Below are 23,519 nucleotides of genomic sequence, written 5' to 3' on the forward strand. Positions count from 1 at the left end.
TAATATGCAATTGTTTTCCCAGCAGAATCAGTCCTTGGCATCTATGCCCCACTGCAGAAAAAGAGTCATTCAAAACATGAGCACATGGCACAAATTAGCTGGAGGTTTATGCTTTCAACATGAGCAACGCCACTGCCCATAAATGTACATGGATACCAACAGAAGAGAATAATTGTAGCTCAAAGTTGAACCGAAGAGTCCTTGGTGCTTTTTGAGCTTGGTTGTTTTCTTGCAGACATTTTATTACCCAGCTAAAAACATCACCTCGCCCTGATGATATTACCTAGTTGGGTAATAAAAAGTGTAAAAAAAAATAACCAAGCTCAGAGAGCACCACAGACCCCTTCAATGCACATATATGCAACAACATGTATTTTACTCTCTATTTATTTCTCCTCTTTGCATTACTACATCCATAACCATTCCTGCAAAGCATTCCATGTGCAAGGTTAACATTCAGAAATCTGTCATTTCTTATCACTCACCTGCTGCAAATAGAATATTGCCATTTTGCCACATTTCTAGTTTTAGGAAAACGTATCAATTTTGAGTCAATTCTTTTTTGAACACTGTCCATAACATTAGTACATTTATAAAATGGAGTTGTGGGTATGCTTGAAAGATAATGAAATAAAGTGCTGAATACAAAATTCAGCCACTGGAGACTTTCAGCAAAGACTTGCAAGATATTTTAAAAGACAATTTTTAAAAAAGCAGAATAGCAGTGTTCATAGGTAAGGGGAAACAAAGCTTTGCTTTGACCATAGTTTGTTCAACAAACTAGAGTCAATCTTGCATGTCAGCAAAATTGGGGAGTGTTGTCCCTTCCTATGTTATCAAGACAAATCTGAATAACTGGAATGTATCAAAACATAATTTGCATCAAAACATAATTTGTGTGCTTATTCAATCTGGATATCACCCAACTCCATCAGACTAGCTTGAGTTTTAATGGATGATCTGAATTGGATCGGAGCAGATCTGCAAATTCTTACAGTAATAACCAAAATCCTCTATGATAATGTGAGTTCCCTTCAGACAATAACCGGTGTGTATCTTGGTTTGCTTTGGTGCCTCTGAACCACTCTTGATTCCTGGGAATTGCCAAGTCAGGTCCCTACAATTGTTTTGGAAGTGGTTTGCCATTGCCTCCTTCCTAGGGCTGAGACAGAATGACTGGCCCAAGGTCAATGGCTTCATACTTAAGGGAAGATTAGACTTCACAGTTTCCACTTTCTAGACTGTTGCTTTAACTGTTCTATCTTCCTGGCACATTATGGAAACATGTCCTAAAAATATTCTGACCCTTTACTGAAAGCTACAACTGAATAACCAGGTTGGTTTATTCTTCTGAAGTGGTTCTGCATTTGTGGGTTGGGAATAGTTGAGTCTAAATCTATCTGTAATTTAGATCAAAGGCAAAGCCACGCTGACTCCCCAAAACATCTGTTTTCAAACAAGCAGCTGCAATTAGTCTAAACTCCTGTGTTTAGCAAATATGGAAGATGTCAGCTTAATCTCAGAAAAGTTTGATGTGTTCAGCTGCTCTGGAGCCTCATAACACAAATAGCTATTTAAGAGCAAAACTCTGAATAGGAGTTATTTTAGCCTCTCTCCCTATCTAAATTTCCAGCTGTCTTTCTCATCTTCTGAATAAAAGCAACTTTCCTTTCTTTTTACTGACAGCAACATTAAAAAAAAATTCTTTGAATCCCTCTTTAAGGGGTGCACACGCAAAAAAAAAAGAGTTGTACAACTGACTGAGTAAACAGTTCTGGTTAATAATCCATTTGTAAATGCTTTTAAAGTCTGTTTGATATTGAAGTAAAGGCATCTGGCTAGAAACCAGAAGACCGTGAGTTCTAGTTTTGCTTTGGGCATGAAGCCAGCTGGGTAATCTTGAGCCAGTCATGTTCTCTCAGGCCTTGAAAGGAGGCAATGGCAAGCTACTTCTGGAAAAGACAAAAAAAAACTGGTTGTAGGAGGACAGATAGAACCTAGGGTGGAGTTAAAAAAGGGATCATCCTAGAATTCCTACATAGCCACAAGTGATCTAAGTCCAATGTTCCTTGAATTCTGTTGAGATGCTAACCATTAATTGAGGAGATTCCTATGCACAGGCCATTTAGCAATAAATTGGTTTAATTGGACGGTGTGGACCTGGTCTTTCGCACTTCAAAGTTGCCAAGGAAACTGCAGGGACTTGTCTAGGCAGCCTTCTAAAATCGTACATCATGCACAGATTAAAAGAAAAATGCCTTTAATAATTATTTTGTTGGCGATTTTAGTCTCTGCTTTTCTTTATTATGATTTTCTTTTTAATTTTTGCTAGGAAAAAAAATTGCAGATTATAAATAAAATAAATACAACTTGCCCATCTCTACCTGTTCATTATTAGGGTCAGCTACTCTACTGAAATCATTTATCTCAATGACTGGGTCAATTAATTGATTTTTAAGGCAACCCAACTCCATAGCAACTCCAGTTAAAATGTAAACAAAAGAATACCATTTGATTTACTTTTCTAAGATGTATACAGCTCTATAAACATCTCAACCCAAAGAACCAAAGAATGGCATTCCCTAAAAAAAAATCCAATTCAAATATGGAAACAGAAACAGGGGTAAAGATAGCAAGTAATATATAGCCTGCATTACAATCAAATTACAAGAATGCAACTTAAAACTTGATGCAATGAATGAACTGAGTATTTTAACATACACTAAAATACATTAAGCTACTGCTTGTCCATTATCACTCCATTCCCCAAAAAAAGAAAAAAGAACATGATTCAAGACCATATCTGATTATAGCTTCAGAGTCTTCAGAGTTGCGATCCAAATGAATCTTGGACAACAGCATAGCTGATTCCGATATATTTACTTGGTAGAGTGAGGCAGAAAACATTTCCATTGCAATTTTTGTCAGGGTTTTGTCTTTAGAGCCAATTCATTCCATTAACCTGCATTTGAACCTTTGTTTACTTTATTGGATATTACCATTTGCTAACATTTCTTTAAGTCAAGCTTACATTTTCAGACTATGAGAATGACAGAATAATAGAGCTGGAAGAGACCTTGGAGGTTTTCTAATCCAACATCCTGCTCAAGCAAGAGATCATTATACCATTTTGGACAAACGGCTGTCTAATCTCTTCCCCCCCCACCACCTCATTTAGGTCAACAGTAGGCGAAGCATCAAGCAGAACATTGTGAGTGTGGTATATTGTTTATTTGCCTGTTGGTGGCCCAGAATTGACCTGAGATAGTAGTTAATTTGGATTTAGATTCACAGCATCTTCTAATGCAGGACTCACATTTGTGTGAAGTGTTAATATCACTTTATAATGCCTTGGTAAGGCCTCACTTGGAATACCACATCCAGTTTTGGTTGCCACAATGTAAAAAAGATGTTGAGACTCTAGAAAGAGTGCAGAGAAGAGCAACAAAGATGATTAGGGGACTGGAGGCTAAAACATATAAAGAACGGTTACTGGAACTGAGTATGTCTAGTTTAATTAAAAGAAGGACTAGGAGTGATATGATAACAGTATTCCAGTATCTAAGGGGATGCCATAAAGAAGAGGGAAGGCAGGACAAGAAGCAATGGAGGGAAACTAATCAAGGAGAGAAGCAACCTAGAACTAAGGAGAAATTTCCTGACAGTGAAAACAATTAATCAGTGGAACAACTTGCCTCCAGAAGTTGTGAATGCTCCAACACTGGAAGTTTTTAAGATATTGGAAAAACATTTGTCTGAAGTAGTATGGGGTTTCCTGCCTAGGCAGGGGGGGTTGGACTAGAAGACCTCCAAGGTCCCTTCCAACTCTGTTATTCTGTATTCTGTGTCCTCTGCGCTTCCTGCCTTTCCTCTGGTATTGATCAGTTGCCCTGTGGGCTTCAAAAGATCTTTCATTTCCAGGAAAAATGAAGCCGCCTACTTTTCTTTCTAGCAGGGAAGGCAGCTGAAAACACTCCATCGTAGCATCGGAAACGAATAATCATTAACCTCCTCTGCCAAGAATAAGGAGTGACTCTGGGCACTCCCTTGCCATCCTTGTGCAAACAAGAGAATATCTGTGGTTCTCTGCATCTGCAAATGTCTGCAGGCCCTTCATTAGGGCTACCTTAAAATACGTTTCTCAAGTCAGCAGAAAAGTAAGGCATATGAGTGACATGCTTCTGACAATTGGCTTTTATTTCGCCTGGATGACAAAGCTGGCAACCCAGGAAAGAAAATCAACCACCCATTGTAGACTTTAATGCAGGGGTCTCCAAACTTGGCAACTTAAGACTTGTGGACTTCAACTCCCAGAATTCCTCAGCCAGCCAAAGTTTCAGGGGGTCCTGCTTTAATTTATATCTGTATCTGTATCTATATCTATCTTATCTCTATCTATGTATCTATGTATCCATCTATCTATTCATCTATCTCTATCTCTATCATCTCTATCTTATCTATCTCTATATCTATCTATCTATCTATCTATCTGTCTGTCTGTCTGTCTGTCTATCTATCTATTTATCAATCTATCTATCTACACACACACAGGGCTGTGTGTGTGTGTGTGGTGTGTGTGTGGTGTGTGTGTCTGTGTGTGTGTGTGTGTGTGTGTGTGTGTGTGTGTGTGTGTGTGTGTGTGTTCCAGCATAACTCTGGGATGCCTCGAGCAATTTCAACCAAACTTGGTACACAGATGACTTACTCTCTGGAAACAAATACTGTGGGAGTAAGACACCCCTAACATCCCTCGGGGAGGAATGTTCTGTTAAGATATAGCCTGTTGTGCCTTGAAATGGCTCCTACTGTACTGCCTTAAAATGGCTTCTATTGTACAGTGCAGTGGAGTTGCCATGGTAACAGCTTCACAGTACTCCACAAGGGGGCTCCCTCTGGTAAGGGGAAAAATCCAACATTAGAAATTATACTTTTGGGGGCACAGGAAAAACATTTTTAACTAATTTAATTATCGCCGAAATCAGGGCTCAGGGAGAAGTTGCTCTTGCCATCACCACTTCAGGAATTCTGGCGACGTTCATGGAAGGAGGGAGGACAGCTCATTCTGCACTTACATTGCCACCTGACATCGCCATTCCTGCCTAATACAGGATTGGGATAAATAAACGCCCAGGCAACGCTAGGGCATCAGCTAGTTGGTGATAAAGCAAGCTCAGCCAATTGTGAGTGGATCTCTGATATGTTGTAGTTGCTTTTTACAATGCCTGAGATAGGTCATTCATCCCTCAGGCTGCATATTTGAGCATATGGGGCTAGCCCTTTTCTGATAGAGAGCTAGAGCCACTAGCTTAAATATATGTAGTCTTCTCCTTTGAAGTTTATTAAACCCACATCAAAATATAGCACAACTAACTGAAAACTGAAGAAGTACAGTGTGAGTCATTCCAGGAGCTCTCTCCAGCTTATCCAACTCTCTGCATTATGGCAGGAAAATGCCCCTGTTGTTGGTTAAGTGGCCAGCATCATTGATTTTAATCTTGACTATATTTGTAATTTGTTTCTTGGCCTATAGCAGAGGTTCATAAGCTTTTTGGGCCACAGATTCTTTTGAAAGTCTGATGAAATTGGCAGACCCTTCTCAGAAAAAAATGTATTTAAATGCATAAAATAAACAGTGAAAATAACCTAATTTTTTCCTCCACCCGGGTTTACAGAAATCTTTATACCCAAAATTAAGAGCTGAAATCTAAAAGGAAACAAGCAAAAATATTGTCAGTTTCACGCCGGTTCTCATATATCCCAAATCAGTAAGTGGTGCATAGTGGCACTACTGCCACTAGTAAGTCGCAGAGAAGAACAATGAAGATGATTAGGGGACTGGAGGCTAAAACATACGATGAATGGTTGCAGGAACTTGGCATGGCTAGTCTAGTGAAGAGAAAGACCAGAGGAGACATGATAGCAGCCTTCCAATATTTGAGGGGCTGCCATAGAGAGATGGGGGGGGGGGCAAGCTATATTCCAAAGCACATGAAGTTCTCATCAACAGTGAGAACGACCAACCAATTGAACAGAAATTGCCTTCAGAAGTTGTGGGAGCTTCATCATTGGAAGCTTTCAAGAAGAGATTGGACTGCCATCTGTCAGAAATGGTGTAGGCTCTCCTGCTTGGGCGGGGGTGGGGGTGGGGGGTGGATTAGATCTACAAGGTCCCTTCCAACTCAATTAATCTGTTATCTTTTAGTAAGTGTTAAACCTCATCAGGGATGGTATTTACTTACATTCCCTACCGGTTTGCAAATGTGAGTGCATGCGTGCATGTACATGCACTTTACTCGGATGCACCACATCTGTGCATGCACTCTGCCTTCTGCACATGTGCTTTGCCTAAAAGGGCCTAAATGGAATGCCATAAAGGTGGGGCAGGTGGGTGCGGCCACCCGTGAACCAGTCCAAACCAGTAGAATACCACCTCTTACAAAATAGGACCATGAGCTCCCTTGATCTGTAAAAGCTGCAGAAAAATCTATAGTGGACACGCTTTGGGACAGAAACAGCAATAAACAGCTGTCAGAAGCTGATTCTAATTTCAAGTATTCATTCACGTCTCTGCTAGAGAGAAGTTCCCTGAAGATGGGCTCCAGCACGAGTCCAAAATCTTTGGAAGACAAAATCTCTTATGCCTAACCAATGCTTTCTGATCCAGTAGGTGACTCTGTGGAAGCCAAGGATCTGGTCTATAATGGCTATAGAAGACTGTGACCAGGTCCACTAAGGAAAGCACATTCCCACAAAGCTACAAAGAGCCCAGAGATGGACCATCCAAATACTATGTATAAGGCATCTTATATTAACACCAGAACCCCTAAATACATAAGGTATGTTGGTAATGAGTTGGGTTGCAATGAAGAAAATGTCATGGCAACATTAAGGGCCAGTTTGGTGTAGTGGCTATGGGGCAGGGCTAGAAACCAGAAGGACAGGTGTTCTAGTCTTTTCTGTGGTATGGAAGATGGATGGATGACCTTGGGCCATTCCTTCCTTCTCAACCAAACCCTCTTCACAGGACTGTTGTTGAGTTGACCAAAATACAACGGACGACAACCACAGGATCATATATAAATATATAAATTGGTGATTGTAGTATCTTTGTGCCACGGTTAGTGGGACAGGAAGATGGCCTTCCTGCCTACAGCATTATATGCTTAGAAAATCAAAATGCTTTGCACCTGCCCCCCCCAAAAAGAGTTAAAAGTAAAATGGGGCTTGTGAGAATGAGGAATGAGGAAAGAAATTAATATTTGCTTAATCCATGTGGTATATGGGCGTGATTTCTTTGCTGTGCATATACAGTATATATAATAAGTCTCAGTGCTAGCTTATTTTGATTTTTATGTTTTGCAATGCTATGCCATTTCCATTCCACATATTCTATTCTATTCTATTCTATTCTATTCTATCCTATCCTATCCCTATCCCTATCCCTACCACTACCACTACCCCTATCCCTATTCCAATGGTTAGAATATAATATTGCACACTAATTCTGCCGACTGCCAGCAGTTTGATCCTGACCAGCTCAAGATTGACTCATCCTTCTGAGGTTGGTAAAATGAGGGCTGAGGTTATTGGGGGCACTCTATGCTGACACTCTAAACTGTTTAGAGAAGGCTGTAAAGCACTGCAAAGCGGTATATAAGTCTAAGTGCTATTGATATCAATATACAGTATATTACAAATGCTGCAAATTATTGTGTCCTAATTAAGCAGCATTTATCAAAACTGCTTGGAGTTTTACAAATGTGTATATCCTAACATATCTAAAATGTCTCCTGTATTTGCCATATTTAGTTTCTTCTTATTAATGTTTTATTTATCTGTGCATTTGTAGGCAACCATGCATAGGAAACACAGTAAGACATTTGAATAATTTTTCTCTGGGGTCTTATTTAAACTACATTCAAGACTGGCGGGGGAAACCTTCTATGATCATTGGGCATCAGATGATACTGGATCAGAAGTCCCTTTAATAAGTAGCCAACCCTACAAACTTTTTTCTCACACCAACCTTGTTCCATCATCCAGGAAGCAATAGTTCTATGAAAGAATGAAGAACTTGGGAACTCTCAGAAAAAAATACCTTCCCAGTTGCCACTCTTGGTAGTCTGCAGGGTTCATTGGGAGAAAGGAGGAGAGCTAAACTAATCCAGTACTGAAAAAAGGTGTGTACTATAAAGGTAAAGGTTCCGCTCGCACATATGTGCTAGTCATTCCCGACCCTAGGGGGTTATGCTCATCTCCATTTCAAAGCTGAAGAGCCAGCACTGTCCGAAGACCTCTCCGTGGTCATGTGGCCAGCATGACTAAATGCCGAAGGTGCACGGAACATTATTAGCTTCCCACCAAAGGTGGTTCCTATTTTTCTAGTTGCATTTTTTTTGCATTCCCCAAAGCCCCTGAGGGTAGAACAAGAAGCAATGGGTGGAAACTAATCAAGGAGAGAAGCAACTTAGAACTAAGGAGAAATTTCCTGACAGTTAGAACAATTCATCAGTGGAACAACTTGCCTCCAGAAGTTGTAAATGCTCCAAAACTAGAAGTTTTTAAGAGGATGTTGGCTAGCCATTTGTCTGAAGTGTTGTTGGGTTTCCTGCCTAAGCAGGGGGTTGGACTAGAAGACCTCCAAGGTCCCTTCCAACTCTGTTATTCTATTTCTATTTCTAAATAAATATCCAATTTCTATTTCATAAATAAATATCCAATCTTCTGTAATATAGTCTCTTCTTGCTTGGCCTTGGAGCTTAATTTGTTTGCATAACATTATTCCTCTAAAGAGCCTTCATGCAGAAGTTAAGAGCTGAAGGGCAAGGCACATCAGCTGATGTGCTTTGTCACCTACTTGTTATCGCTCCCACATACTGCAGGGAATGAGCCCCTCTAAATCTAGTCATTTCCTCTTTGTGCCATTCATTCCTGGAAATAAACCACTTTCTCCCTCCCTCCCTCTCTCTTTCTTCTACTTCTTCCGTAACATCAGAGCAAGACAAAAAAGAGCTGGGTTCCCAAGGATAAGTGGATGAGACCATCAGGAAGAAGAAAAGAGAGAACAGAATGGTGTATCAAACAATGTTAGGTAATTTTGACGTAAGTCAGAAACTAGCATGTCTCAGCAACAGAAAAGAGATTTTAAAAAATTAATAAAACTCAGATGGGGACAGTTCAATGACAACAGATCTGGGATGGTTAAGCAACTAGCCAGCCAAGGGGTAACTTCAATTGCTCTCTGGATTATGTTGAAAGAAAGCAAACAAAAGGAAGCAATGTTTTTACAATACACTTAAATTGGAGTTACTGAATGAATTGAGCTTAGCTGAATGATAAACTAAACCAAGCTAGCTGAATTTTCCCAACATTGCAGGCTACCAAGACAGGCTGGTCAACCAAGGTTATCCCTAAATTGAGCATCTTTAGCAGCACTAGGATTTTGGTGCACTCATCTGGTACATTCATCTTGTGAATGTAGCCAATTAGTGTGAATATAGTTTTCATTTATACTATCTGGGAAACATCTAGTAGGAATTCCTGTTCTACATAACTGTCTGGATTAGAACGTTTTCTCCAACAAACGCATTAACATATTACAACACTGATCAAATGAAATATGTGCCCTTTGTTATGGAACAGGCAGGATGCTTCATTTCACATTTATTCTGAGATAATTTATGACACACTCCAGAAACAGCCATAGCAAAATTGAAACCTTTGAGATAGATGGATAGATAGATGTGTTTATTTCCACCTTTTCACAGGCCGCTCCAATCTTTGTAAACTCTGAGAGGCACACCACAAGCATAACAACATAAACATAACAATCAATTATAAACTGGGTGGCTGCCCACCACGGTACTAAGCTAGGGTGTGGTTCAAAATTTTTAGCAAGTGGTACTCTGCCTGGTTGCTGGGTGGGCATGTCCATGGTGGGCATGGCCTATTTCGTCTCCTGCACCATGGTGGGGCAGGGTATTTTTGCCCTCCCTTGGCTCCGGAGGCTTTCCTCGAGCCTCCAGGAGGACAAAAATGGCCTCCCCAGGCTCCGGAGGCCCTCTGGAGGCCAGAAATGGGCCTGTTTCCAGAGTTCCCGAACTTCCGGTAGGCCTGTTTTTCATCCTCCCCATGCCTCCATGCATGCCTGCACTTCCCTGCATCCAAAACAGGCCACGTGGGGATTCCTGGGAGGGCAGGGCTAGCCAGGAGTGTGATTTGGGGGTTCTCTGAACTGCACAGAATCTTAGCTAGAGGTTCTCCTGTAGCCCTGTGAACCCCCATTAGCCCACCTCTGGTACTATTTTATTTTATTTATTTTATTTGTCAATTGTTTACAAAATAATAGGTATAAGAATAAACCTCAGTATGAATTAAATGAGTATGAATAAATGGGGACACTAGGACAGGGACGGTAGGCACAATGGTATGCTTATGCATGCCCCTTACAGACTCTTAGGAATGGGGTGAGGTCAATAGTAGACAGTTTGAGGTTAAAATTATCGGGGTTTGAGGATGTAACAAAAGAGTCAGGTAGTGCATTCCAGGCATTGACCACTCTGTTGCTGTAGTTGTATTTTGGAACGGTTTACCTTGAGTTTGAATCTGTTGTGTGCTCCTATATTAACGGATTTTGTACTAAGGGACAAAGGCTCACCGATGACTTTATTTGGGGCTCTGTCAGCATGAAAGGAATATCGGGGTCAAAGAATCCTCCATAGAAAGGCATTATAGAGAATGGAATCCCACATTTACAAGGTAGTTCCTAATGAACGATGAATGAATGAGCTGGAAGGTCTTCTAGTCCAGCCTCCTTCTCAAACATGATAACCTATACTATTTCACCTATACTATTTCAGATAAGTGACCGTCTAGATTCTTCTTAAAAACATCCAGTGATGGAGTGCCCACAATTTCTGCCAGACGGCATTATAACCACCCTCTGAATTGAGCCTGACTATTGCCATCCAGATCTCAAAATAACAGTAATTCTTCATTGACCAGTTTCACCAGTCAACACCATGGCTGCTGTATTCTGGACCAAGTAAGAGTTTCTGAGTCTACTTCAAAGGCAGCCCTATGGAGAGTGCATTGGGGTAATCACACCTTGTGGTGATCACAGCATGGAGTTACTCTTTCCAATGGCTTCCTAGTCCATAGGGGAACCACTGGTAATTGCAGCTCCCTCAAACCAGGATTTCCATCTTCTGGGCCAGCAGGAGCCATGAGTCATAGACCTCCAAGATAACTGGGTTTAGAGAAGCTATCGGGAAAAATGTCCTCAAAAAGAAGGAAGCGATGAATGAACCACAGCTCCATCTGATTTCACTTCTATCAGACTGATCTCAGACTTCAGATTGAACCTGTTCAGGACTGTCATAGCATAACCAGCATAACCTGAATGTAGACATATGAAAAACACGTACCATATTTTTCGGAGCATAAGACGCACCTTTCCCCCCACCAAAAGAGGGTGAAAATCTGGGTGCATACTCCAGTGCATCTTATATTCCGAAAAATACAGTATATCATTTTGTCACAGGAACTTTGTTTTAGCTGCATATGTGTCAGTCACAAAAGACCAGGTCTACATGCAAAAGTTCAATGAAGCTGATTTGTAGCTAAAGGTCCATGCACAGGAATCTTCTCAACTAATGGTCAGACTTGCTAAGAGTTAGATCTGTGATGACAAACCTATGGCACGCATGCCTGAAGTAGCACATGGACCATGTTGCCTGGTACATGCAGCGTCACCCGTACCACTTCTGGGTTTCCCACCTTTGTGCAAGCGCAAGGCTGGAAACTGGAAGATCTGGTTTTCCATTTTCCAGTGTGAGCATGCAGGATAGCCAGCTGATCAGTGTGTGTGCATGCATGGCATTAACCAGAAGACTGGCTGGCTGGCGCACATGTGCATGCTGGAAACCGGAAGTTCTTTTTCCGCATGCACATGCCCCCTGGGCAGCTCCTCTTCCTGGTCATGGCCCAGATGAGTACACAAAGTGCTCCCTTTTTTGCACTCGGTGCCAAAAAGGTTTGCCATCACTGAGTTAGATAAAGGTCAATAGTACACAAGGGGAGTTGTACTTGCTTCATTTGTGACTACGTAGGGATTCTAAGCTGATCCCTTTTTTGACTCTGCCCCCAGGTTCTGCCACTCCTTCTCCCACAATATGGGAGTGTATATATCACCTTAAGAATCCTCTTTTGATGGGAGCATCATCCCTTCCATCTTGTATTATCTTGGCGAAGAAGAGGAAAAAAAAACATGAATTTCATAAGGATTCCCCCACAAGAATTCCCCACAATTTATGCTGGCTATCTTTTCAGTTTCCCAAAGGGAAATGTTGCTTTAAAAATGCCCTTGCCTCTAACAGGCATGTTACGTTAACTTTGGCCTCCTCTTACCTAGCCACCCCAAAATGAGAATGGGAAATAAATACACAAATACAACCCATACAGTTGGACCCATACAGTTGCCCAGTTATTTCAATGTCGCTTAGTTTTCTTCAGAAATTTCATCATTTGGGGAATTCTCTCATTATTTCGGGGATAATATTTCATCACTGTGTTATTTCTATCATCTTTCCCCTTTACTTCCATTTTTTTAAAAATCCACACTGTAAGCTAGGTGATGGCATATCTCCGGAGAAGCAGGAGATCCAATTGTTGAATGTCATATCATGACAGGCGCCTAGCAACCATATATATTTAAAAGGCTGGTGTGTGTTTTATGTGTATCTTTGTGCCAGGAATAGCTGGAACAGATCTAGTCTTCCATTCACAATCTAGAAAAAGGGGGGGGAAAGGCGAAGGGAAAATATCCATCCGCGGACCTATTTTGAAGGGCCGTCGATTGCCTATCAGGTGCCACAGGTAGAGAATTAACACTATATTTTGTTTTGCCAAAAAGTATTTCTTGCAAATAAAAAAATAAAGTATTCAACATTCTGTTTCTTAGACTGCAAAGCTGGACGACAGATCAGTCACAATCATACCCTTCCTATGTGGCCAAATTGGAACCAAGCAATGATAACTGACAGGACACACGCTGTAGTAGACCACACAACTATTAAATGCTCAGGAGTATTTAGGGGAAAGGAAATTGCCAGTGACATCCACAGTCCTCCTCAAGAATCCAAAAAATCACAGATGCATATGATAAGATAACAGATTAACAGAGTTGGAAGGGGCCTTATAGGTCATCTAGTCTAACCCCCGCTCAAGCAGGAGATCCTATACCAGTAATGGTGAACCTTTTGGGCACCGGGTGCCCAAACTGGAACATGCATCCCTGTGTGAGAATGTGCACGTGCTGAACGTCAGAAACCTGAAAACAAGCTGGCTGGTGGGCACATGCCTGTTTTGGGGGAGTTTTTCAGGTGGGGGACATTTTGGGGCTGTTTTTCAGGCTGTTTTTTGGGCTATTTGGGGGGCATTTTCAGGCCATTTTTCAGCCTGAAAACAACCCCAAAATGGCTCAAAAACAGTCCCAAAATGGGTCAAAATACAGCCTGTTTTTTAAACCAGAAGAGCAGCTGGTGATGGTGCATGTGCCCACAGAGAGAGCTCTGTGTGCCACCTCTGGCACACATGCCATAGATTCACCATCACAGCCCTACACCATTTCTGACATTATCTGTTTAAGGTCCTACTAACTGACCAGAAAAAAATTAGAAAGAAGCTGGGCTTCTTTAGAGTTGTTTCATCAGATGTGAAGCAGAGAATATAAAAAGAGTCATACTAAAAACATAAGGATTTCCCAGAAGGGTCGAGCTGTTTCTCTTCCCAAACCACATAATTCTCCTTACAATGTGTCTTTTTCGATCCCACATGTTCCAGGACCTAACAGCAAACTCAATGGACATTGAGTCCTCTGTCCCTTCTCACCTCACTCCACCCCACCTACAGAAAAGCATAAGAGGAATTGCACTCCTTATCCACAGTGCTGCACCCAGGTTCCCCCTTAACAGGCAGTCACGAACAAAAGGTTCATTTCAACACACACACACCAACAGTGATCTCACACGTGCACCTGCTCTCCAAGTAAAATAATGCCAGAATTCAGTTCGAATTAGGGGAGTATAGTCAATACATAAGGAACACAATCAGCAAAACCAACAGAAACCTAGCAACTGAGTATCTTAGGAAACAAGTTATATTTTCTTTTTCAAGGGTCATCATCCCAGCTAAATCTTACTTGGAAAACAAGAAACATACTGTAGCCCAAGCATTTGTTTGCATACTGTTTTTTTAATTAACCAGATGTGATCTACTTCAACTATTTGTAAGTTTATTGAACTAGGTAAAGGTAAAGGGTTCCCTAACCAGTCATGGCTGGTTTTAAGGCACGGTACTCATTTTGATTTCTTGGCCAAGGGAGACAGCATTGTTGGAAGACAATTTCCATGGCCATGTAGAATAAAACTGCTCTTAAAATAACTGAGTTGGAAGGGACCTTGGAGGTCTTCTAGTCCAACCCCCAGCTTAGGCAGGGAAACCCTATACCGTTTCAGACAAATGGTTATCCAACATATTCTTTAAAACTTCCAGCGTTGGCGCATTCGCAACTTCTGGAGGAAAGTTGTTCCACTGATTAATTGTTCTCACTGTTAGGAAGTTTTTCCTGAATTCCAGGTTGCTTCTCTCCTTGATTAGTTTCCATCCATTGCTTCTTATCCTACCTTCAGGTTGGAAAATAAGGTGACCCCCTCTTCTTTGTGGCAGCACTTCAGATATTGGAAGGCTGATATCATGTCACGCCTAGTCCTTCTTTTGTGGCCAACATGGCTCACAGAATTCTGAAACCTTCCCACCAAAAATGGTACCTATTTATCTATTCACATTTGCATATTTTTAAAGTGCTAGGTTGGCCGAAGCTGGTGCAAGGAATGGGAGCTCATCTCATTGCACAGTGCTCAGGTCTCCAACCGGAGCTATCATTATTCCAGTGTCTTTAACTGCTGAGCCATCATACCCCCAAACTGATCTGAGGTGGTTTTATATAATTAGTGGTGGGTTTTTTGCCTCTACACTGAGAAGCAGAAATCCAAAACTAGTGGAAAAGAGAAGTACAGGGCATCAACTACAGTAGCAGGCTCACTGGTTCACAGTTCAGAAATGTTTTGCTTCTACACACACACACACACATGCAAGAAAGTGAATGGCAACTCTGGGTGACCTTGCCTGGGTAGGAAACAAGAGAAGGTTAGGTACTTCAGTAAGGGAACTCTAAAGTTTAAGCTGGACTAGGAAGTTAAAATAATGTCCCAGAAGTCAACAATGGTAAACCACTTCCACATCCTATCCCCCACAAAAAATCTGGAATCAAGTTCAACTTGACTTAACGTAAACACAATTAGAGAATATGGGTCTGCCTTATTGAAATAAGAGATCTAAAGTCTTTATGTATTGTGGAAGTAATAGACACTCCCATTTTTCAAAGAAGGAGATCACTTCAATCCTATCAAAATCAACGGGATCACAATGATGATCACACAAAGGCCGGTGGACATATACTCTGATCCAGGAAAAATCAACTGTCTTCTGAATGTCTATTTGGAAATAAGTCCCACAGCAGGGTGGATTTGATTTAAAGCAAGTAGATTTAAATCACTATTAAAAAGCTTGATTTAAATCAACTTGATTTAAATCATAATTTTAATTTAAAAATAATTTAAGAGCAACTGTTATCTCTGTCCCACAGCTCCACCTCCGACCAGCTGTTGATTCACCGACTGTCCCAATATTGCAGAATATACAGCCTCATGCTACATAACTAAGCTCCATTTCATGCTGAATAAATTATTAATGTATCTTAAATAGAAAATCAGATAGATTTTTACTCCAAAAGCATTTTATTAAAATAAATTTGATTTTTTAAAAATCCAATTTAAATTTTTAAAAATCCATTTTTTATTATTATTATTTTAATTCACCTATTTTTATCCACCATGCCCCACAGTGTTTTCAGTAACAGTTACTCTCAGGTAAGGACATTTTGTGCTACATCCCTCCCTAGCTTTCAGTTTCATGGAAATTTACTAAACATGTTGATTAGAGTTATTCATTTAATGACTCAAGAATGGCATTCTGTTTTCATAAGCATAACTGTCCAGATCAGCACTAAGTGAACCAAAGTGCAAGACTCTCCTTAGTCCAATACTTTGTTTCTCACAGTGGCCAACTAGAAGTTTCTGGAATGCTCAAATCAGGAGAAGGAAATATACTGTGTCTTGCCTCTGTTTGCCAGCAGCTGCCACCTTGGAACATGATAACTCTAACCAAGAGCCAACACTATTTCTCAACACTAACAACTCTAGAAAGGCCTGGTTTACATGAACATATTTAATCCCAAGGGAGGCAATGGCTCAATGGCTAAAACACTGAGCTTGTCAATCAGAAAGGTTGGCAGTTCGGCAGTTTGAGTCCCTAGCACCGCGTAACGGAGTGAGTTCCCATTACTTGTCCCAGCTTCTGCGAACCTAGCAGTTCCAAAACATATAAAAATGTAAGTAGAAAAATAGGAACCACTTTGGTGGGAAGGTAACAGCGTTCTGTGCACCTTTGGCGTTTAGTCATGCTGGCCACATGACCACGGAGACGTCTTCAGACAGCGCTGGCTCTTTGGCTTTGAAATGGAGATGAGCACTGCCCCCTAGAATCGGGAACGACTATAGCACATATGTGCAAGGGGAGCCTTTACCTTTATCTTTTATTTAATACCAATATAAAACTATCCAAGTTAACCTCCATCACCGCACCTTATAATGAATGTAATACTTATTCATTAAGTTAGTGACTTATGTGCCACATAAATAAGCACTTCCTTTTTCTTCCCTGCAACTTTAAAGCTCCTTCCAGCCAGCTTCCTAGGAGCCTAGTCTTCAAAAACACTTGATCCCTAATCACTTTCTCCTTATCACAGGCATGATTTTATAAGATATTAATCATGTCCTCTTCTCAATCATCCTCTCAAAACGAAAGAGTCTCGGGCATTCCAGCCTTTTCCCATTGGAATGACTTCAACCCTTTCATCATTCTAGCTGAATTTTCTTGATCCTTCCCTATTTCTACTAGCTCCTTTTAAAAGTATTGCAAGGAGGAGGAGGAAGAAGAAGAGGAGGAGGAAGGAAGGAAAGAAGGAAGGAAGGAAGGAAGGAGGAAGAGGAGGAAAAGAAGAAAAGGGAGGAGGAGGAAAAGGAGGAGGAGGAGGAGGAGGAGGAGGAGAAGAAGAAGAAGAAGAAGAAGAAGAAGAAGAAGAAGAAGAAGAAGAAGAAGAAGAAGAACAACAACAACAACAACAACAACAACAACAACAACAACAACAACAACAACTGGACAGTATTCCAGATATAAAATGCATCATAATAACCACCACTGAAGATGATGAAGCTTATAAATGAAGCATGCAAAGACTCAGCATCCCCAACATAAGCCAATCAATAGCACACTTAAACTCCAAATCCCAATGAAGTTGTTGACACCATTCTTGTTTATTTCCATGGGGCTTCTTCTCTATTTGGAAGGCCACCTCACATGAATTCTGCCCAGGAAATCTTTTCAGAACATTACAATTCCAGATTGGTTGGATGAAACATGGAGAGAGGCTTGAAAGCTCAAAATGTTGGCCTCAACAGTTGTAGGTGATCTGTTTGGTTTTCTCTTTTCCTTTCCCTGTCATTTTTCAATAGGCATCTGAACAAGAGTTATCAACACAACACCTTTGTCAACCTAAATTTTGCTTGCTTTTCCAGCACTTCTGAAAACTTTCCACAATTACAGTCTCAGCTAGAGCTGATTACAGGCAGGAAAGAGAGATCTCCCTGAATGCTTCAATCTGAAGACTAATCAACCGAAGGAAGGTTTTATTCAAATCTTTATTTGGAATGAAAAAAAGGAACTGGGTCAGAATGAGGGAGAGGAGAAAATGTATTAATTGAAGAAGTCAAGTGGAAAGTGAACTAAGTTCATTTAGTTTTACACCCGAAGGGCACTCAAATATTAAGGGAGAAGAGTCCCATACCATGTTTGAAATACTAGCTTGGATTGTTTTTGTATGTTTTGTATCTTTCAAGTATCTCTTTCATACATAGAAACTGTTGCAAATGGTAACATTTGCACTTCTCTTTTCCCTTCCAAATTATAGTCAGTTTTAATTCTATGCTGATCTGAGTGAACAAGAAGATCCTTATATGGAGTCTGTATTAATTGGGGAGGGGGGTACTGCTGAGCGCATCAATGTATTTGTTGTGCTATTTGTTTATTATTCATTCATCCGTTGCAGGTTATAAATCTGTTGTGGGATAAAACAGATTAGACAGGGTAAAAGCTAGAACAAACTAATTGTGGATCCTATTATTTTATTAGAACCCGTATTTCTTTCTGTTTGTGGATTTTCAGTAGGTGATGGACAAGACAGACGATTCCTTCACAATCATGTATTCTTCACCACCACCACCACCACCCCAACATTTCATTCGAAGGAAGCCTCCGTGTACGTCCTTACACAACTGCCATTTTACACAACTTCCCTTGGAATCTGGATTTTCAGAACCACAGTGTCCTCAAATTGGCATCAGCAAACAAGGAAGGGAAAGGAGTTGCTGAACAGATGGTTGTAAGGCTTCATTCAGGGACCCACCTACAGTCAGCTTAATTCCGATATACAAATTTGTTCCTTAATACAAAAAAAAAAATGCTTAAACTTTTTTCTAGTCAAAGAAGAACAGCATCTTATGGAGACATAGGAGAAAGAGATGAACCACAGCAGTTTTAGAAAAAGCTGAAAAATTAACAGCAAGAAGAAAAGTGGATTTTAGTTGGGATTAAGGTTGTAATTCTAAACACTACAAAGTCCTAGGATTTGGACTTTGGATGACATGGCACATTGAATCGTTCAAACGATCAACTCCCAAATATATGTGGAGATGACCCAAGCCTCTGACTCAGTCCAGCTTATTATTTCTGAGCAAACATTAGCCTGTCCAGAATCAGCAACATAGTTGCCCCTGTACCCATGTTTCCTTTACAAGTTGAACAGTGTTCAGTGCCACCCAAGGGAGAATATGGGATATATTTCACACCTCCAAGTTTCTCAGCTTTCTGCAAAAAAGTAAGCAAGCTTAGCCTTGCCGTTTGGTGACCCCACTTCCAAATGCTGCCCCATCCTTCTCCACTAGGGAGCCCAGAATTACTAAACACTCAATCCAACCTAGCTCATAGGGCAATACCCTGTGCATGCAACCTGAGCTAAAACTGAAGAAAATATAAAAAACACTAAAAGCAACGCAGGAACTGGAAGACTGGCTTGGAAACCAAGCCACCTTAAAGGTCTAAAACTTCTCTCTACTTTTCTGTATAGTATGTTGCAATTAAAGGTTTACAGCAATTATGTTTTTTTTTTAAAGAATTATCTGTAACATGCCTTTGTTTCCCTTGGAAGAATGTTACATTCTTAATAAATAGATTTCTGTGAACTAAACTGAACTACTTCTAAGATGCTTAAAAACTCTTCTATTTTTCTATAACAGGAAATGTTATAGAAAAATGTAAGTGTATAGGTGGCCCTTGATTTACAAGCACAATTGAGCCCAACATTTCTGTTGTTAAGTGAGACATTTGTTTAGGGAATTTTTCCCCATTTTGCGACCTTTCTTGCTGCAGTTGTTAAGTGAATTGCTGCAGTTATTCAGTTGGTAACAGGATTGTTAAGTGACTTTGGCTTCCCCATTGATTGTGCATGTCAGAAGGTCCCAAAAAGTGATCCCATGACCCCGGAACACTGCGACTGTCATAAATATGAACCATTTGACAAGCATCCAAATTTTGAACACCTGACCATGGGGATGCTGCAAAGGTTGTAAGTGTGAAAAATGGTCATAAGTCCATTCAGTGCCGCTGTAACTTTGAACAGCCACTAAATGAACTGTTGTAAATCAAGGACTACCTCTATTAGTTGGTTTAACTAATGGATATAAGTCCATTCGTAACTCTGATTGGTTATTCTCCAATATGTCCATGGAGATTCTCAGTCATCCAGGTCATGGTTCTCCCAAAGGTGCTACTTTCTGGTTTTTCCTTGAACTTTCCCTTCTCATCCAAGAAGCTTCCTCAGCTCTTCCCCACCATCCAGTCAGAAGAGCTGAAGAAGCTTCTTGGATGAGATGCAAAACGTCTTCAAAGAAAAACCAGAAAGTCCAGAAAGTGCCTCTTGGGGGGGGGGGTGGAAAAGTCCCTTTGGGACAACCATGACCTGAATGACTGAGAATCTCTACAGATTTTTAGCTATACAATTTGGGATGAACACCCTTTGAATGGGAGCAGGAATGGATTCCCAGAGGAAAAAATTGCAGACTACAGAAACCAGGAGTGCCACTTAGGTGACGCTCAGGACACAGATAAACCTCCAAGGGCTTCAATGACCCTCTAAAAAGATAGGTATAAATATAAAAAAGGTATAAATCCTTCCATTCCCCACTATCCTATCAGAGCTGAAGACGCTTCTTGGATGAGGAGCCAAATGCCTCAAAATAAAAACAAAGAAGCCCAGTTGCCTCTTGAACAAAATAAAAATAAGCACCTCTGGGATGGATTATTCTCCAACAGTTTGTCCACAGAGGGGTCCTTCACCTCACTCTCCATGCTTGCTTGTTTCCCTGCAAGAGATTTCCTTACCCAAACTAGGCAACACACCATCAGGGCTGGTCAGTGGCATCAGTAGCCCTGACAGCGTTACCTAGCTGGGTCACAAGAAGTCTGCCAGAGAACCAGCCAACTCAGAGAGCTGCAGAAAGACCCCCACCTCCTGTCAACCCCGAGCTTCCAAAATATACCCCCCCTCCGTTTAGCAGTTTTCAGGCGTAAAGGGTTTCCAGCAGCCCAAGATGCCGTTTCGCCGGCTCGGCAGGGCTGCGGGGGCTCTGTGCGTGTAGTGGTGTGTGTGGGATCTTACCTTCTCTTTCCCCCTGCAGTGGCAGCAGACGGTCCACAGGTACTTGAGGGTCCTCCAGAGCAGGATGATAAAGAGACCCCCAAAGAAGGTGACCATGGAGGAAGCAAGGAAGGCCCACCACATGCGCTGCCCGCTGTCGCAAGAGACTTCCATGGTGAGGGGGATGATGAGAGCGTTGGACGCCCGGGCGGGCGCCGACGACGAGGCCGTGTTCAGGGGGCCGCCGACGGGGCTGCTCATCCTAATGTTGCCGCTGCCGCCGCCGCCACCGCCCGAGTAGTAGCTGCTGGAGCCGCCGCCGCCTCCGCCGCCGCCGCCGCTGCCATTTGCCATGGCTAGCACCGAGCAGGGCGCGCCGCCGGCGCTCCGGGAAGCTGCTCTAGCCGACGCCGAGACCGATGCCGTCGCCGGCTCCGGCCACGAAGCCCATCCCCGGCCATGATGCCGCTCAGCCCAATGAAACCGCCGCCGCCGGGGCGTCCTGCCTTCTCCCTCTCTGCCCCCCTCCCCTCCCCGCGCGCGGCCCCTCCCACCCGAATGAAGCGGGGAGGGGCCAAAAAAAAAAAAAAGCGCGCCCGCCGCCTCAGCCGGCCCGCATATCTCCCCCGCTTTCCCGTCAGTCAGTCCGTCCGTCCGTTAGTGGGCGAGGAGGGCGAACTTGGCTGCTGGCTCAAAGGCAGCCTCCTCCAAAGCTGCCGCCTCTGAGGGAGCACCCGCGCTTCTCCCCGCCGAGCCGCTCCCGGCTTTGCTGCGCCTCGGCTCGGCTTTCCTGACGGAGGCGGCTGAGAAGACGCGCGGCTGATAGGGGAGGGGGGAGGGTCCGTCTCAGCCGCACGCGCGCGTCGCCGGCTTTCGCAGGTGGCCCCAGGCGGCAGGAGGAGGAGGAGGAGGAAGAAGAAGAAGCAGCAGCAGCAGCAGCGAAAAGCCGGCTAGGTCCGTCCTCTGGGCGGAGGAAAGCTGGCGGGGGGAGCTGCTCCGAACGCGGCTCGCGGCCGCTTGCGCGTCTTGCCCGCCTGACTAGGCTCCGTGGGGGGTTGGGGGGAGCGGCGGGCCAAGGCGGGGGCCGCGCAGCAAGCAAGTGGGAGGGCTCAGAACCCCGCGCGGGTCTGCCGGTTGGCGGACGGCGTGACGCACTGGCTGCCAGTCACTCCTAGCGCGCGCGTGTGTGTCTGTGTGTGTTTATATGTGCGTGTGTCGTGTCCCCCCCCCCCCCATCCCTGCCGCCGCCGCCGCGAATCGGTTTCGGGTCCGGCTCCAGCGGTGTTTTTCGCAGCGTCTCTGTTGCGCTCGGCGGCGCTCGGTGACTTGCATGCCTAATCAGAGGGCCCGAGGTCCGGCGGGGTGGAGGGGAAGGGGAGCCGGCGGCTTGTGCCCACGCGGCCACTCGCGCCCGCAGCCTCGCCTTTTGCTGTTCTTTGCCAGCCTCTTCCCTCCTCCCCTCGGGGTCGGGGCGGAGAGCCCAGGGACACGGCGATAAACAGACGCGGGCCGAGCGCTGGGTCGTTTTTGCGCTCGGCTGAGCCTTCTCTTTCCTTCTCCACTATTCTTCCTTCTCCTACTGCTCTGCCTCCTCTTCTTCCTCCTCTTCCTTCGTCTTCTTCCCCCTCTTACTACTACTACTATTGCTACTACTCTTCCTCCTCCTGCTCTTCCTCTTCTTCTCCTCTTCCTCCTCTTCCCCCTCCTCCTCGTTCTGACCCATCTTGAAGTCTCCACGCAGAGCCCACGGTCGTGTTTGTTGTTGTTGTTGTTGTTCCGGGCAAAAGAGAGCGAGAGCAAAAACGAGCCAGCGATTGGCAGCGCTGAGTTGCAGAAACAGGTGCTTCGCGGGCCGCGGAGGAAAAGGCAGGCGGCAGGCAGGACTGGCGGCGGTGCTTTTTTCCTTTTCCAGCGGATCATCGCCCACCAGGAAACGGTTCGGATGAGTGGGTCGCCTGGCTCCAGAATTGGCACCGAATTGGAAGAAAGCGGAGAGGCGGGGGGGGGGGAGAATCCCTTAATCCTCTCCCTGGCGCTGGTTGTGAATGGAACAGAAAGGCGGGGGGGGGGGAGAGGAAGAGAAAGCAGATGAAAGCGCCTGGGAGTTTCAGACCCATAATTTAGGGAAGCCCACATTTATCCCGAGATAAATTTGCTCCAGCACCAAAAGAGGCGGCTGGATGTCAAAAGTCGGAGCAGAATCTCCTTGTCGTTTTTTTTTTTTCCAGCTCGTCCTGTTTTTTGTTTTTTTTCAAACTTAATCCCCGACACAAGGAAAACCCCAGTTGTGCTGTCTGTTGCCACCGTTTCTGAAAGTTTTTCATTAAAAAAAAAATCCAACAGCTGGAAATAAAAAAAAAACCAAAAGAAGAATTTTAGAAATTATTTATTTAGAATTTATTTTGGTTTGTCAAGCATGTATGAGAAAACAAGTATAAGTATGAATATAACATAAACGTATAAGCAGGTATACATATATACATAAATATGAGTAGGGGGGGAGAAAGGGGGACTAGGTGCTGTGCTTATGCATGCCCCCTTTACAGATCTTTTAGGAATGGAGCAAGGTCAACCGTTAGGGGGGTTT

General features: G+C 43.1%; 1 protein-coding gene across 11 annotated transcripts in view; it reads right to left on the reverse strand.

The window, feature by feature from the left end:
* The window catches only part of KCNMA1 (potassium calcium-activated channel subfamily M alpha 1), a 648,117-nt gene extending 626,732 nt beyond the window's left edge, over positions 1–21,385 (reverse strand). For 6 of the 11 annotated variants that reach the window (XM_087702554.1, XM_087702552.1, XM_087702556.1 and 3 more), the window contains exon 1: positions 20,954–21,383. In XM_087702554.1, the coding sequence (XP_087558680.1) occupies positions 20,954–21,286 (333 nt within the window). In that variant the 5' untranslated portion in view covers positions 21,287–21,383. Of the gene's footprint in view, positions 1–20,953 lie in introns of all 11 variants that reach the window. The other 5 variants (XM_087702562.1, XM_087702561.1, XM_087702560.1 and 2 more) reach the window with 2 other exon arrangements.
* Positions 21,386–23,519: the final 2,134 nt, after the last annotated feature.

This window comes from Thamnophis sirtalis, unplaced genomic scaffold, assembly GCF_051295495.1.
Source record: "Thamnophis sirtalis isolate CommonGarterSnake01/CBP01778 unplaced genomic scaffold, rThaSir2_p1.2 scaffold_15, whole genome shotgun sequence".
Classification (NCBI taxonomy): Eukaryota; Metazoa; Chordata; class Lepidosauria; order Squamata; family Natricidae; genus Thamnophis; species Thamnophis sirtalis.